Source organism: Typopeltis vanoorti, chromosome 9 (assembly GCF_054136105.1).
Source record: "Typopeltis vanoorti isolate ZY-2024b chromosome 9, IOZ_Tvanoo_1.0, whole genome shotgun sequence".
NCBI classification, from domain to species: Eukaryota; Metazoa; Arthropoda; class Arachnida; order Uropygi; family Thelyphonidae; genus Typopeltis; species Typopeltis vanoorti.
Window position 1 is genome coordinate 132,217,208 of NC_143557.1, and position 16,518 is coordinate 132,233,725.

General features: G+C 38.6%; 1 protein-coding gene across 5 annotated transcripts in view; it reads right to left on the reverse strand.

Annotated features, from left to right (window-relative positions):
• Positions 1–16,518, reverse strand: part of LOC150103577 (uncharacterized) — an 88,926-nt gene that overhangs the window by 51,550 nt on the left and 20,858 nt on the right. The window contains exon 2 of one of the 5 annotated variants that reach the window (XM_090398298.1): positions 861–1,000. The exons of 1 other annotated variant lie outside the window; for it this stretch is intronic. In XM_090398298.1, coding sequence (XP_090254424.1) covers positions 861–924 — 64 coding nt within the window. In that variant the 5' untranslated portion in view covers positions 925–1,000. Of the gene's footprint in view, positions 1–860; positions 1,001–12,588; positions 13,591–16,518 lie in introns of those variants that run through there. 3 more of the 5 variants (XM_090398295.1, XM_090398294.1, XM_090398296.1) reach the window with 3 other exon arrangements.

Consider the following 16,518-nt stretch of genomic DNA (forward strand, 5'->3'; position numbering starts at 1 on the left):
ATGCAGTGTTCCTCTTATACCTATTGAGAATAGTTTGGTGAGTAGTATGTCATGTTCAAGTGTGTCAAATGCTTTGGTTAGGTCCAGTAGTATAAGGATGGCATACTTGTTTTTGTCGAGAGCTTTGTTTATTGTGTCGGCGATGTCTTCTAATAAAGTAATGGTGCTTTTTGTTTTCTGAAAGCCATATTGGTTTTGTGAGATGATGTTGTACTTCTGTAAATAGTTCTGTAGTCTGGTGTGTGTTTTTTTTCTAGAATTTTTGAGATAACTGGTAGTGTAGCTATTGGTCTGTAGTTCTGAGTATCGTTTCTTTTGCCGTGTTTTTATATTAATAATAATAAAAGTGTTTCCTCTAAAATTCTAGTTAGAAACTGCCATTCAGAAATAAAAAGATGAATATTCTCACAATATAACAAGAGGTTTGAAAACATTAAAAAATATATTATTATTATTACTGTTAACATATATCACTGAGCCAAAATTACTATTAACATATATCATAGATGGTTTGACCCTAAATGCTACAATACCTGTGCTACCATAATCTAAATTTATTCATAGGTGTTGTACTCACTACACTCTATCAGCAGTTAAATTCCAAATGAATAATTTCCGGGGACCTATACAAAATAATCAATTGTATGTATCTTTGAATGCTATCTGGGGAAGCTCCAAACCTTCCCGTCCCTTTCATCATGTGTTCGTAATCAAATGACTGTTGATATTGACTTTATATACACATTCGAAACTGTAAACAACTGTTGAATAATAACACAATAATGTAGATATAATTACTGTAAAGGGAGAAAAGTCACAAAACAGTAAATTGTTCCTACAAAATAGCCAATTATATTTACCTTTGAATGCAATCCACTGGTCGAGTGTCCAGCAAGTCGGCAAATCTTTCCTTTCATTCAACATATTAATATTATCACATTGCAACTGATGGGAATTCTGTTTTTCTATGGATTCGTTAAGACCTCTTTCTCTTCAGAATCTACACATAAACTGTCATTACAAACTCGTTTTGTATTATCACTGTCATCTGAGCTATTTTTCCATTTAAAGAAGGTACCAGTGTACTTATCCATAGTTGAAATACTATATTTACTCGAATATAACTCGCCTTCACATATAACTCGCACCCCCAGATTTTACTTTTTGAAAAAAGAAAGTAAAAAGTTTCGCATATACCTCGTACATGAAAAAATGCTTAAACATGTTCACATTGGGGGAATGGTAACTTGCTCCCAAGGGAAACAACACGTCCTCTCTAATAGTCACTATACTGCAGAGGCAAGAAAAACAATTCCTTGCAAAGGTGGAGCAAGAAAGCTACTAATGCTTCTGACTGGTATCTCCACTTGGGCCTGGCTCCCAACTGAAGAAACTTCAATAAAGGTCAAAACTAGTCTTGGTAGTGGCCCTTCCCTTAATCCATAACATTAGACATATCCACAAGGAGATGTTTTGCATTATGGGAGATACTGAGATAGGAGTGTTGGTATCTTGCTCCACCTTTGCAAGGAGTCGCCCTGGTGTTGTACCACCTTACCCCAGTCCTGAAGATACTTTCAGGTGCAAACTTTGTTTGCTCACACTTGGATAAAGGATTAAACTAAATTTATTATATTCTAACCAATTGAAAAATAAACTTTCAACATCTTCCTCTAAATCCAGAGTAATTTATTAAAAAGGTGGCACACCAACTGGTAACTCCTATGGGTAGAGATGACCTTGTTAATGCTTCTGACTGGTATCTCCACTTGGGCCTGGCTCCCACTGAAGAGACCTCAATAAAGGTTGAAACTAGTCTGGGTTGTGGCCCTTCCCTTAATGCATAACATTAGACATATCCGCAAGGAGATGCGTTTTGCATTATGGGAGATACTGAGATAGGAGTGTTGGTATCTTGCTCCACCTTTGCAAGGAGTCGCCCTGGTGTTGTACCACCTTACCCCAGTCCTGAAGATACTTTCAGGTGCAAACTTTGTTTACTCACACTTGGATAAAGGATTAAATTAAATTTATTATATCACCATCCTGGTTGCCTTATTCTGGATTATCTCCACTTTTCTTATCCCCCAAGAAACCCAGGCAACTAAATCTGTGCACAGCAGTCAAAATACAGTCATCCCTTTTAGAGATGATATCTTCCTTATCTTTACATGTGTGTTCAACACCCAAGTGATCATACAGGTAATTTTGACTACTTTTGCAATAATTTCTCTGAACTTGAACTCCCAGTCTATAATTACTCTCAAATCTCTAGCCTCAGTTTCTTACAGTGCAGACCCACTGATGCTATTCATAGCTTATACTTTTGTGGCCCAAAGTGCATAATCTTACAATTTGCACTGAACTGACAACCAATACTCTTAGTTCACATTGTCAATCAATTTAAATCATTCCACTTCACCAATGATGAACTGGATATTCAGGAGATGGAGAACATGAAAAAGTAAGAAAGTTATGGTTCCACTATCAGTCAATTTAAATCATTCCACTTCACCAAGGATGAACTAGATATTCAGGAGGTGGAGAACATGAAAAAGTAAGAAAGTTATGGTTCTACTGTATAATGCCTTAACCAGGCTTTATATGGATTTAGTCACTTAGTTTTCATGGGGATGAAAATACTAAAAAGGGTCCAGAGGTATAAAGACAGATAGATTGAGGAAGTGTCATTTGTCATTTCTAGACCCATTCTAGAAAGAGTCTCATGAATAGGAGGAGGAGGGAAGGATGTCATTGAGACATATAAGAATTATTATGATTAATGTGGGAGATGTTCATAGAGTGAAGGGAAAAATAGAAAGAAAAAAACAGGCAATCCCAGAAACTGTAGGAGATGAGGAGCAGGTGGTGATTCTTTACATAGAGTGGTTAGAGATTGGAATGCATTGATGGAAAGTTTGGTGATTGCAGAAATGATAAATGAGTTTAAGGCATGGTTTAGTGACTTTGTATGCAACAGTAGGGGATCTCCAATTATGAGTCTTTTTACTTCATGGATGCCTGGTCTTTTGAATGTAATCAAAAGACTCGTCATGGAAGACCCATTCTAGAAAACATGAAGTCTATAATACCACTCCTTGAATTCAATGACCGTTCATCCTCTCACCACTACTCTATCAGGCAACACAGTTCCACAGTTCAACCACTCTCCATGCAAAGAAACCACTCATCTTCTTGTTCAAAGCTTCCTTTTGTAACTTCCAGGGATGGCCATTGTCCTCTCTCCTTTCTTCTGTTCCATGAATTGATAGAACTCCCACGGTGTCAACCCCTTGACCACCTCTCAACAGTTTAAAAGTGTCAATCACATCCTCTCCTTCTTCAATCTACCAAATTCTGCAGTCCATATTCTCTCAGCCCAACTTCATAACTAACATTGTATAGTCCTGATACCATCTTTGTTATCCACTTCTGCACTGTTTCCACAGTTATTTTATCCCCTTCAAATCCTCAGGACCAAATCTGAACACAATAGTCCAAGTGTGGTCTGATCAGGGATTTATACAATGGAATGACAACTCTTTTATCTCTGCAGGTCAACATCCTTCTCAGTATTGCAGCAATTCTCGGGGTTACCTTCACCACCTTTACAATATGTTCCCTGAATTTCAGGTTTCTATCAATCATCTCCTGCAGTTTCCGTGCCTCCTTTACTTCCTCCAGTACAGTTCCTCCAACAGAGTATGCAGCCTACCATCGATGTATCCCAAACTTCAACACTACATTTAGCTGCTTTAAACTAGTATCCCCATTCATTTGCCCATCTTTCCAGTTTATTCAAATCCTTTTGCAGGACTACCACATCTGCACTATTACTAGTAACTCTTCCCAGCTTCACATCATCCGAAACAAACTGAATATTGCCTTGCTGAAGTCCAATCCCACGTTTGAGGCATTTGCCCATGTGCAATGCAGAAGTGGCAAGAAGTAGGGGATTGCTCTGTAGTGGGAAGAACAGTGGGGACTTTGAGGACCCCTGAGCCAATACGGTAGCTGTGAAGGCCTGCAGAGAACCCTAAAATGGCTGGCTAACATGGCTCTGTCACATCCAATTCCATGAAGAGCATCTGTTCTAATCAGAAATATACTACCACTGTTGGATTCTAAATGAGGAGAAATTAACATTATTAATACTCCCTTCAGAATCCAACATAATCCACCATATCAAAGACTACATTTGTAGATGTTATTTAATGTAAATCTCTTGTTACAAACTATTATTCATATAATTACCTTTGAGTTTTTTATTTAATTATTTAATCTAGGATATGTATTAATAATGGAAAGGACTCTGTATAAAAATAACATTCAGATTATTTTATTTATTCCTATATTAATAGTAGAAGAATACGTGTTCATCATATTTAATTGTATATTATTTGAATTGAAAAATATCCTTTTATTTTATTTCTGTATGTAAAGGTAAAATGTTATGTAATGCTTATACTTATATACTGCTCTAATTGTTGTCATGGAGACGGAGTTAAAAGTAGAAAGCGCGAGCGTGGTAGTGCTTGAGTTATGGACATGAGATGGAATTGATATAAGCTAAACAGTGAGAACAAGTTTTGGCGGGAAAAAGGTGTGAAGGTATATAAAAGGAAAGCGAGAGTCAGCAGTCAGAGGAATGGTCAGAGAATGGACGTGTTACTTTGGACTGAGCATTATTACATTGCTTACAAAGTTTCTCAGTAATCTCACATTGCACTGGTGTTAACACAGTGTGATTCCTACTGTCTCCCCCTCTGCACGAAATGTGCAAGAGGTCAAATGGCCGGCAGGCCCCACCCGCAATGAGGACCAGTGGTGGTATTGAGGTTTTAGAGGGAGGTAGGTTTCTAAACTGTAGCAAAGTAAAATAGTGATACTCCTTTTCCCCAATTAGTAGGTTCTAAGAAGAATTTGCTAGTAGACCAACTCAGTCTACAGGACATTTGCTGGCAGACTTCAAGCCCTGTGGGATTATACATTGCTAGTGGTCCATCTAGGTCTACAGGATACTTTGCTGGCAGGGATTATTATACTGCTATTAACCAATTTCTGCTAGCAGGAAATCGCCAATTTGACATGGACAACATCAAAGATCAGATCAAGATCCTTAACAAGGAGCAGTCTCTAGAGGTACTCAAACTCATAATAAGCAAATTAGAATCTGACTGGCCAGGATTTATAAAAGAATATATTCACTCTAATGATCAGGGTGGAGAGGAGGAGGAGAATGAGATCTCACAAGAGGATCTCATTGCTGCTCTGTCACCAAAATCCCCCTGTCAAAACATCTCTCAAAGGGAGCACTCTAACAAAAGAAGAAGAACCATAGAAGACCAGATGGATGAAGACATACCAACATTAGACGTCCCAAGGAACACCGAAAAGGTTCCACCAGTAATACTAAGGGAAAAGGACAAATGGACAACAGCCCTTAGGGAACACAAAATCGCATATTCCTGGGCTAATAATCAAGATGAAGGAGTCAAAATCCAGCCAGCCTCAGTCACTGACTACAGACAGCTGACAAGATTAATGGATAACAAGAGTTTTCCATATCACACATTTGCTTTACCAAGTGAGAGGAATCTCAAGGTGGTGCTTCCAGGAGCAACTGAGGGTGTCACCTGTGAAGAAATTACCACTGATCTTATGAGTCAGAGCCTAACACCAGTGAAAGTGAGCAGGATGCTCAGGGAGGATAAACGGCCAATGCCACTGATACTCGTAGAAATTGATAAGACACAGAAAGAGATTTATGAACTAACAACGATATGTGGCCTCAGAATTTCTACTGGACCACTAAGGAAGAAGTCGACAGCTGGGCAGTGCCATAGGTACCAAAGGTTTGGCCATGCCCAAAAACTTTGCAAGGCAAATTACAGGTGTTTAAAATGTGGTGAGCGTCATGTGTACAAAACCAAGATCCACTCCAGCTAAATGTGGAGCACCTGACCCAGCAAACTACAAGGGATGCATTACACACCCAAATAACTGAGGGTTAGGAAAAACTACCCTTACAACACATTACAGCGATGCTCAAGACAGCCATGCTAGTCACACCCCAGTCCAAACTATCTCCAGCCCGACAACTCAAGAAAGGAAACAAATGCCTAAAACTTATGCAGAGGCAGCACTAACAAAGGCTACTCCCCATGACCATATAGGCTCAAATCTAACATCAGTACTAACTGCCTCACTAGCTACCATGTTACAAGAATTCAGTATGATGAATCCTTTGCCATCCTCCATGAAAAGATTCCTACAAGGTACCCACTCGATTCTGACAGCCCTCAACAATGAATAAAAGAAAATTCCATCCCAACTCTCTCTCTCTCATGATCAATCACTGCATGGAATGCCAACGGACTCAATAACAAAATTCTAGAACTACAAGAGTTCTCTCACAGGCATAATCCTGACATAATACTGGTAAATGAAACACATCTGAGGCCAGCTAATAACCCCAAATTACGGAACTCTCCTATGTACAAAACAGATAGATTCACCAGCAGCGGAGGAGGAACAACTATATACATTAAAAACTACCTAAGCCACAATGTTCTGACCAATCCCCAAACCAAGAGATAACAGGCATTGAAGTTAATACCAACAATGCTGGCAATATCAAAATCTATGCTGTATATAATCCACCCAGCATTCCATTGCTGGTATCTGACTTGGACTCCATTCTTGGCTTCACACACTCCATCATTATGGCTGGTGACTTTAATGCCAACATATAGCCTGGCACAGCTCCACAATCAACGACAAAGGTCGAACTCTAACCCATTACTCAACGCAACATTCTATTGTTGTAACTATACCCACAAAGCCCACCCATCACAGCTCAACTGGAAGTTCAGATGTACTTGACAGTCGTCCTCAAAAACATCAGATACCAATATCAGCTGGAAACAATAAATGAACTTTCGTCCGATCACAACCCTATTCTGCTTCAACTTGGTACACAAGAACAATTCTCCCCTCCCCACTCTTTTATATCTTGGGACAAACTCTCCAGAATCCTACCTGATCACATTGGCCCAGTACCCACTATTCACACTAAAGAGGAGATAGAAATGGCTGCAAACAACTTTACCAGCCAAATCAAAAATGCAATAAAGTCAATTACCCAAACTACAGTCTTTCAGACTAGTGGTTGGATCCCCAAGGAAATCATGGATTTAATTAGACTGAAAAGCAAAACCAGAAAGAGGTAGAGCTCCTCAAGATAAAGCAAATTTGAATAAATTAAACAGACAAGTCCGTGAAGCCCTCCAAAAACATCAAAACCAAGAATGGGAATCTAAGCTAACGAAATTAAACCCAGAAGACAACACCATATGGAAGTTTCTGAGAACCTTCCACACTAAAAGACAACTTTTACCCCCAGTTCAAACCACGAAAGGAATAGCTCATACTGACAAGGAAAAGGCAGAGGTACTCGTCGACAGCTTGGAAACTCAATGCAACCCTTCATATGAAAATTTGAATATCAATCTCATCTACAAGATTCACCGCCGAGTTAGGCAGGCAATAACACAACAAAAAGATGACCTAGAATCTATCACACCCACTTCTCCAACAGAAGTTATAAACATTATAACCCACCTGAACAACAATAAAGCTACAGGTTCAGATGGAATTACAAACAAAATAATTAAACTTCTCCCCAGAAAAGCTATTGTACATCTAGTCAATATAATTAAGGCCATCCTCAGACTCCAGTATTTCCCTTTAACATGGAAAATAGCAGATGTCAAACCAATCAAAAAGATGGGAAAAAACCTCAACTCCCTGAAAGCTACAGACCTATCAGTCTTCTGTCTAACCTTGGAAAGATTGCAGAAAAAGTAGTCCTTACTAGGCTTCAATCACAAACAGACCAACTACATATAATCCCAAATGAGTAATTTGGATTCAGAATAAACCACTCCACCATCCAGCAGATCCACAGGCTGATCAAATACATCTCCGAAGGCTTCAACCGGAACCTTCATACAGCTGCAGTCTTTTTAGATGCTGCAAAGGCTTTTGATAAGGTGTGGCATCAGGGTCTTCTCTACAAGCTCATCACATTCAATATGCCTACTAATCTAGTTAAAATAATTCACTCTTACCTCAAAGACAGATACATACAAGTCAAAATAAATGAAACTGTATCAACTAGATGAGGTTCTGGCAGGAGTGCCGCAGGGCTCACTCTTGGCCCCTTTGCTGTTTTCTATCTATATTGCTGATATCACTCAAAACCCAAGCTCAACGATCACTGCATTATATGCTGATGACACTGCATTATTAGCAAGATCTCTCAGCCCCAAACTAGCTATCAAGAGACTCCAAAACAGTATTCACACACTGGAAAAATGGCTGATGGACTGGAGAATTCAATTCAATCCACAGAAGAGCTCAGCCATACTGTTCACTAGAAAAAAGCCTCAAATCAAGGAAGATATACATTTACTAGATGTTAAAATCCCATGACAGAATACAGTCAAATATCTCGGAGTAATTCTGGATAAAAAACTACAATTCACCAACCACATAGAAAACATGAGTTCCAAGACATCCAAAATAATAGTGCAGCTCTACCTCATGATCAACAGAAAAAGTAAATTCGATACTTAGAACAAACTGCTCATATACAGGATGGTAATACGCCCAGTCATAACTTACGCATCTCCTGCATAGAGTCATACTTCGAAAACAAATATTCAAAAGCTGCAGAGAATACAAAACAAATGTCTGAGAATAAGTTTGGATGCTCCGTGGTTTATCAGAAACTCCCAAATTCACAGAGACGTCAACATTCCCTACATCACATCTCTCCTTCATGACCTAGCTGAAAAGTTCTTCATCAAGACAATTAATCATCCAAAAACGCTGATCAAGCAAGCTTCAGACTATAATGAAGCAGATTTCTGCAAATACAAGAGACCCAAGTCAAATCTATGCTCAGCTGAACACAGTTAATCTCACTGCCCTTTCAGGGTGAGCTTAAAAGCTCAATAATTCTCCACCCAAAGAACTTTCCTTTTCAGATGGAGGGGAATATGAAAAACATTTATGCTTCACCCAGCAAAACAGTATCGTTCTGCGTTCTGCAGCAGTCAGAGTCTGCACTAGAACTGGAGAACTAGGGACTGAGTACAGTTGGAGCACTCAGCACAGTAACGGCTCTCAGAACAGTACAATAGAGATGAGGAAATAATTGCTGTAATTAGATTACGAAGGATCGGGATGTAAATTGACAACTCAGAATATTGATATGGAATTCTGAAGTTAATGTTGAATTCCAGAGCTTTCAAGGAAGATTAGTGGAAAGCTGATTCTATTGCAAAGTAGTACATGAGGAATAAGTGAATTTTCTAGTGCAAGTGTGTCTGCATTTGTGATGTGCTAAGATTAAAGATTAAGTTTATTTAAACAAGATTACTTTTGAAATGTGTAGCTGCAGTGTGATAGTTAACTAAGGTTTTAAGTGTACCTCAGTGAATAATATGTACAAGGATTTATTCCGGTAAGAACAGTTGTACTTTATAGCATTTTAGAGTGAAGTTATAAGAATTAACTCCTCCTGTTAAATCCTAACTTTAACTGTGGTGTTTATGCTGAAATTAGCCGAAGCTAGAAGATTAATAGTCTTCTCTCCTTAAAGTGATAACTACCTCTTCACTGAACTATGTGATTTCTGACTAAGGGATAATTAGAGAATACAATTGTTAAAATATTTGCTGTGAAATTCAGTGATATTGAACCTTAGAACTATCTTTGTTTATTAGGGAGAAATTAGATTTTAAAGAGTCAATGTTTGATACCAAGAGTTGAGTGAATGTTATGAGTTGTTGAACAGAGTTAATTTTGCATTATCTTGTATCCAAAGTATGCTTATGTTTATATTATATAAACCTGCATTAAATGTTTTGTTTTATTAATTTCAATTTGTTGTTAGCTTGATTCTTTTTCACTGCCCTGTTCATAAAATTATCGGACCTAGCGGGAACCTTAAATGTTGATGTCAAATTCGGCCTATATATAAAAATTAGACTGCTAAAGTTAATTAATATTTGATTCCACTATTTTGCATAGACTAATCTGAATATAGGATGCCGCAGTATAATAGAAATTTCCCTATATTTGGATTAGTAATCAACATACAATTAATTAACCTTAATAAGAACAACGTTAAAACAAGATGGCGGATCAAAAGACAGGATGTTCTATTACTATGGAAGGATGATCCAACACCGCATCTGGTGAAGCCAACACGTCAAGAGATGCAGTCTGGGATCTTGATGAGAAATATGCTATGAGGACTCTCAACAAACTTTAGCTTAACATCAATGGCACTCAAGAAAAAGATGGGAGAGCTTAAGAACATTTTATACAAAAATAACATCCACATTGCATGTCTACAAGAAACAAAACTAAATCAAAATCTGAAGCTTCAAATCAAAGGCTATTCAATACTAAGGAAAGACAGACCAGATAATTCTGGCAGAGGTCTAGCTATACTCCTACAGATCAAACACATCAAATATAAATTCCATTTTGGAAAGATCATAATATCAATGATATGATCACTGAAAGAGATATTATCAACAAACAGTTAAAATAAAATAATACAGAAGAAAACAAAAATAAGTTAATAGAATTAACTGAAAAAATTGAAGATGAAATTTCAAAATGTGAACAAGAAAAGTGGGAAGAATTCTGCAAAAAACTAGATCCAAGAAAAGACACACACCACTGGAATATCATCAGATTATTAAATAACACAACATTTCCAGATACTGGTAATTAATTTACGGAATTGACAACGCATATAAAGTAAATTAATTAAAGATAACTTTAATGAATCACTTCTATATTTCGGCAATGTCACATTGCCATCTTCGGGAACATAAAGATATGGTATGTGCACTAAGGAACTAACAAAGCAAATGAGGAAGAAAATAAGAACTAATTTTGTTCCTAAAGTCCTAATGGTGCCCTCTTGCAGGCTAATTTGGTAGTCTTGGCAGTTGGGCTGAAGTTCTCAAAATGAAAGTCTCCCAAATTTGGGGCAGTTTCATGCACCCAAATTTGTTGAGGTTAGGAACGTTTTTTAGAGCTGCTGAAGATTCTTTGAATAGTCTTTCGTATTTAAACTTGCTGCGATGGATTATTTTTGTCTTCTTCCAACGAATTTTATGGTGGGTATCTAAGGCATGGTCTGCCAGCCCAGAGCGGCTGTACTGGTGGAACCGGATGTAGTCTTGGTGTTCTGAAATCCTGATATTTGTTGTTCTGCCTGTTTGGCCAAAGTAGGACAATTTGCAGCTGCAAGGGACCTGGTATACACCAGGTAGGTCTAGGGGAAGTGGTTGGTCTTTGGTAGAGCGGATAAGGGATGCCAACTTTTTATATGGTCTGTAACAGGAAGTAAGGTCATATTTTTTGAGGATATTAGTTATTTTTTCAGAGGTGCCTTGGATGTAGGGGATAGTGATAGACTTGGTGTAGTCTTTATTGTGGAGGGGGGGGAGGGGGGTTGTGGTTTACAGGTTTTAGTATTTTTTGGATTTTTTTGGGGTTGTAGCCATTGGCTAAGAAAGTGTTGAGGATGTGGTTTAGTTCCATAGTCAGGGCCTTGTCATCTGAGCAGATTAATTTTGCCCTGTTAAATAGTGTTTTTATCACCCCATATTGTTGTGAGGGGGGGGTGGTGGGATTGCTGGTGAATGTATCTGCCAGTGTGGGTGGGTTTTCTGTAAACAGAGAAAACCAAAGATCCATCAAGCTGGCGGGTGATTAAAGTGTCTAGGAAGGGGAGGGTGTTGTTTTCCTCTTTTTCTAAGGTGAACTGGACTCTGGGATGTTGGTTGTTTAAGTGTGTTAGGAAGGAGTGGAGTGTATCTGAGCCATGTGGCCAAATAGCAAACACATCATCCACATAACGAAGCCAAATAGTGGGTTTTTGTGGGGCGGAGTTTAAGGCTTTCTCTTCAAATGTCTCCATAAAGAAATTGGCCAAGGGTGGGGAAAGTGGTGAACCCATGGCTGTCCCCTCTATCTGTTTGTAGAACTTTCCTTGCCAAACGAAATAGCCTGAGTTCATTGTGAACTGAAATAGGGCTGAGATATCGGGAGGAAACTTGGCTTGGATGAGCTCAAAGGTTTCTTTGAGTGGGACATTAGTGAATAGGGAGGAGACGTCAAAACTGACCATTATGTCAGTGTGTTGGAGTGTGAGGTTTTCTATACTGGCTTTAAAGTGGGCCGAGTTTTTTATGTTTGATGCTGTGTTGCCAGTGTAGTGTGTGAGCGTTTTGGCTAAATGTTTGGCTAATTTATATGTGGGGGAATCAATGCCATCCACTATGGGACGTAATGGCACATTTTGTTTATGTATTTTTGGGAGTCCATATAATCGGGGGGGTCTAGAGTTATAAGGTTTAAGTTTGTTGGTGACTTCCACAGGCCAAGAAGTGACTTCCTTAAGGAGTCTGTGGATAGTTCTGATCTGAGAGTTGGTCGGATTATATTCAATGGGGAGGTAAGTAGTACGGTCTCGTATTAAAGAATTTAGCTTACCTTTGTAGTCTTTTTGATTGAGTACCACAGTGGAGCTTCCCTTATCAGCTTTGGTGATTACTATTTTTTTGTTGTTTCTTAATTCTTGTAGGGCTGTATATTCGTTTTTGGATAAGTTGGATTTTGGAGGTTTGGATTTCGTGAGAACACCGACTACATCCAGTCTCACGTTGTTGGCGATGTGGTTAGGCAGGTTGCGAATTCCACGCTCTATTTGGATCATGATTTCTTCAGCAGGAATCCTTTTTGGAGCTAGGGCGAAATTGTGACCACGTGAAAGTGCGGTGAGTGCTTCAGGCTTTAAAACTGCCGACGAGAGGTTGACTACTGTGTTGAGTGGTGGCTTGGGTACAGAAGTAGAAGTCTTTGTCAGGTTTTCGTATTTTTTCACGTGTCGACTACGTACTTTTTCGAATTCCTTTCTTGCCGATGTGCATGAGATGTCATGAAGTATCGACCATAGATCAAGGCCGAGTGTGTTAGAAAGCTCTTCCTCTAGCGCCCGTAAGTTTTTGTTTTCGTCGGCAAGGAGAACGCGCGTCGCGGTAATTTGTTCTCTTAACAGGGCGAAGCTAGTGCGGTTGTAAATGCGTAGAGCTTTCTCGGAAGTGAAACGGTGCTTTAATTTGACACAGTTGGGGATCACTTTGTTATCCCGGCAGCGTTTTAGGAACGTCAGACGATTTATTTGCCTCGATATCTTCAACCTCAATTTGCCGTATTGACGGGCCTTTCGTGCGATCGCATCTCCGTGGATGATCATGATTCTAGTAGTAAGACTTATACGTTGGTTAGACATAACTGGTAATTAATTTACGGAATTGACAACGCATATAAAGTAAATTAATTAAAGATAACTTTAATGAATCACTTCTATATTTCGGCAATGTCACATTGCCATCTTCGGGAACATAAAGATATGGTATGTGCACTAAGGAACTAACAAAGCAAATGAGGAAGAAAATAAGAACTAATTTTGTTCCTAAAGTCCTAATGGTGCCCTCTTGCGGGCTAATTTGGTAGTCTTGGCAGTTGGGCTGAAGTTCTCAAAATGAAAGTCTCCCAAATTTGGGGCAGTTTCATGCACCCAAATTTGTTGAGGTTAGGAACGTTTTTTAGAGCTGCTGAAGATTCTTTGAATAGTCTTTCGTATTTAAACTTGCTGCGATGGATTATTTTTGTCTTCTTCCAACGAATTTTATGGTGGGTATCTAAGGCATGGTCTGCCAGCCCAGAGCGGCTGTACTGGTGGAACCGGATGTAGTCTTGGTGTTCTGAAATCCTGATATTTGTTGTTCTGCCTGTTTGGCCAAAGTAGGACAATTTGCAGCTGCAAGGGACCTGGTATACACCAGGTAGGTCTAGGGGAAGTGGTTGGTCTTTGGTAGAGCGGATAAGGGATGCCAACTTTTTATATGGTCTGTAACAGGAAGTAAGGTCATATTTTTTGAGGATATTAGTTATTTTTTCAGAGGTGCCTTGGATGTAGGGGATAGTGATAGACTTGGTGTAGTCTTTATTGTGGAGGGGGGGAGGGGGGTTGTGGTTTACAGGTTTTAGTATTTTTTGGATTTTTTTTTTTTTATGTTCCCGAAGATGGCAATGTGACATTGCCGAAATATAGAAGTGATTCATTAAAGTTATCTTTAATTAATTTACTTTATATGCGTTGTCAATTCCGTAAATTAATTACCAGTTATGTCTAACCAACGTATAAGTCTTACTACTAGAATCATTTCCAGATACTGTTCACTCTTCAAACACAATCTCCTCAGGAGTTAATGCAGGAATAACAAACAAACAGATTGCAAATATACTAGCCAAACATTACTCTAAAATAAGCAAACTGCAATACAACAAAGAAGACAAGAGGTGCAGGAAAATTGCAAAACATCTGCTAATACAATCCCAAACCTATCTTTCTGAGGACATCTTTACTCAAGACCTCACAATGACAGAACCCAGGTCTTTCCGACCAAAGGGCTTCGTCTATAATGACTGAGCTACAGAGATTCTAGATCAGAAATAAGACATATATTAATGCCTAGTTCATGTTTAGCAGCTCATTAATTGACAGTGCAGATGAGTGATAGGCTTGCATCGAAATATGAGCACCTGGGAGCTTAATCAATTCCTTCAGCTTTGCAAAGTTTGCAATAATCTTGAGATCACAGCATTTTTTGAAAAAGGCTATCCTTGTTTGCAGCTTACCCTGTCGCACTGATAGTTTTCCAACTTTACTGGTCTTCTTGGTTATTTTTTCCCTGTGAATGATAATTAATTGTTGTTAAAGAAATACTTGTGCCATAAGAGGTTTATTCAATTAACATGAAACACACAAGGGATAAGTAATACTATTAAAGGCCACATAATTCAGCCTGAATATTACAGGCCATCATTAGTGGTGACAACAGTTAGTTAGCTACAAAATAGAACATGAACAATAGATGATTTGAAAAAGTTGGGTTACTGTGTGATCCCTTTGAAACAGTATACCATCCAGGTGGAGATAATGCATGTGACAGGAACTGATGTTAGAATAGCAGTAGATGAATTTTAATGCTTAGGATATTACCAAATCTTGATACAAATACAACCATGGGCTTCACTGGAACACTGGCTTGTATATTATGAGAATGCATGTGGAAATTTTCAGATCTGCAGTACCTGTCAACAGGCTAAGAAGTTTCATCTCTGGTAATGTCCAAAGAGAGTGGAAACAGGATAAAATAGTTCCATTGCATAAAGCATGCTTCACAATAGACTTAAAAAAATAGTTATAGTCTAATCAGTATTTAAAAAGCAGTAGTTAAGTTACTAGAAAAGTTTGCAAAGGCAGAATTCAGGAATTAGTGAATGGGAATATATGATTCTCTTTTTCTTTTTTTTTTTTTTTTTGGTGAGAGGAACAGTATAGTTTTGTAAAGTACAACTAGATTTTTTGCCTAGAGAATAGCAAATGAGCAAAATGGCTGACAGAATTGGTTGAGAGTGAATAGGTACAAGAAGTATTATTATTATTATTATAAACAGACTCCATGGGGTCAAGAGACTTATCGTGGGAGGTCCCCCTCTCATATGCAGGGTTTATCATACCTTGACATAAATGCGTTCGGTGTAGTTCACATTGCCTGAGAGTGTTCACCACACTCTCAGGTAATGCATTCCAATCACTTACCACTCTCCATGCAAAAAATCTACTCCTCATAACCATGATCATACCCACCTTACCACCTTATACAGCTTCCAGGAATGGCCTTTCATTCTCCCGCCCCCCCATCTCCAGATATTATATGAAAAATCTCATCCAATATAATTTGGTAAGGGATAATTACCAGATTAACATGGATGAGATTTTTCATATAATATCTGGAGACAGGGGAGAATGAAAGGCCATTCCTGGAAGCTGTATAAGGTGGGTATGATCATGGTGGTGAGGAGTAGAATTTTTGCATAGAAAGTGGTAAGTGATTGGAATGCATTACCTGAGAGTGTGGTGAACACTCTCAGGCAATGTGAACTATAGTGAACTCATTTATGTCAAGTATGATAAACGCTGAATATAAAAGTGGGACCTCCCACGATGTCTCCATTATGTCTCCCCTCTTCCTTCTATCAACTAGGTTCTGTAATTTGCATTCTTTCAATTTGTCCTCATATTGTTGGAAGTGGAGGAAATAAGAGATCTTGGGGGATAGTAGATAAGGATCTGAAATTTTGGGAATACATTGCCAAAATTGTGAGGACAACACAAAGACATCTGGGAATGATGTGGGGGACACTGACTTGTAGAAGTAGGGAGATTCTTGTTCCATTGTATAAGGCTTTGATTAGGCCACGCATGGACTACTGTGCACAGATATAGTCACCTGGTTTACAAAAGAATGAAGAGATGTTGAAAAGGGTCCAGAGGCCAACTAAGGTAGTTTC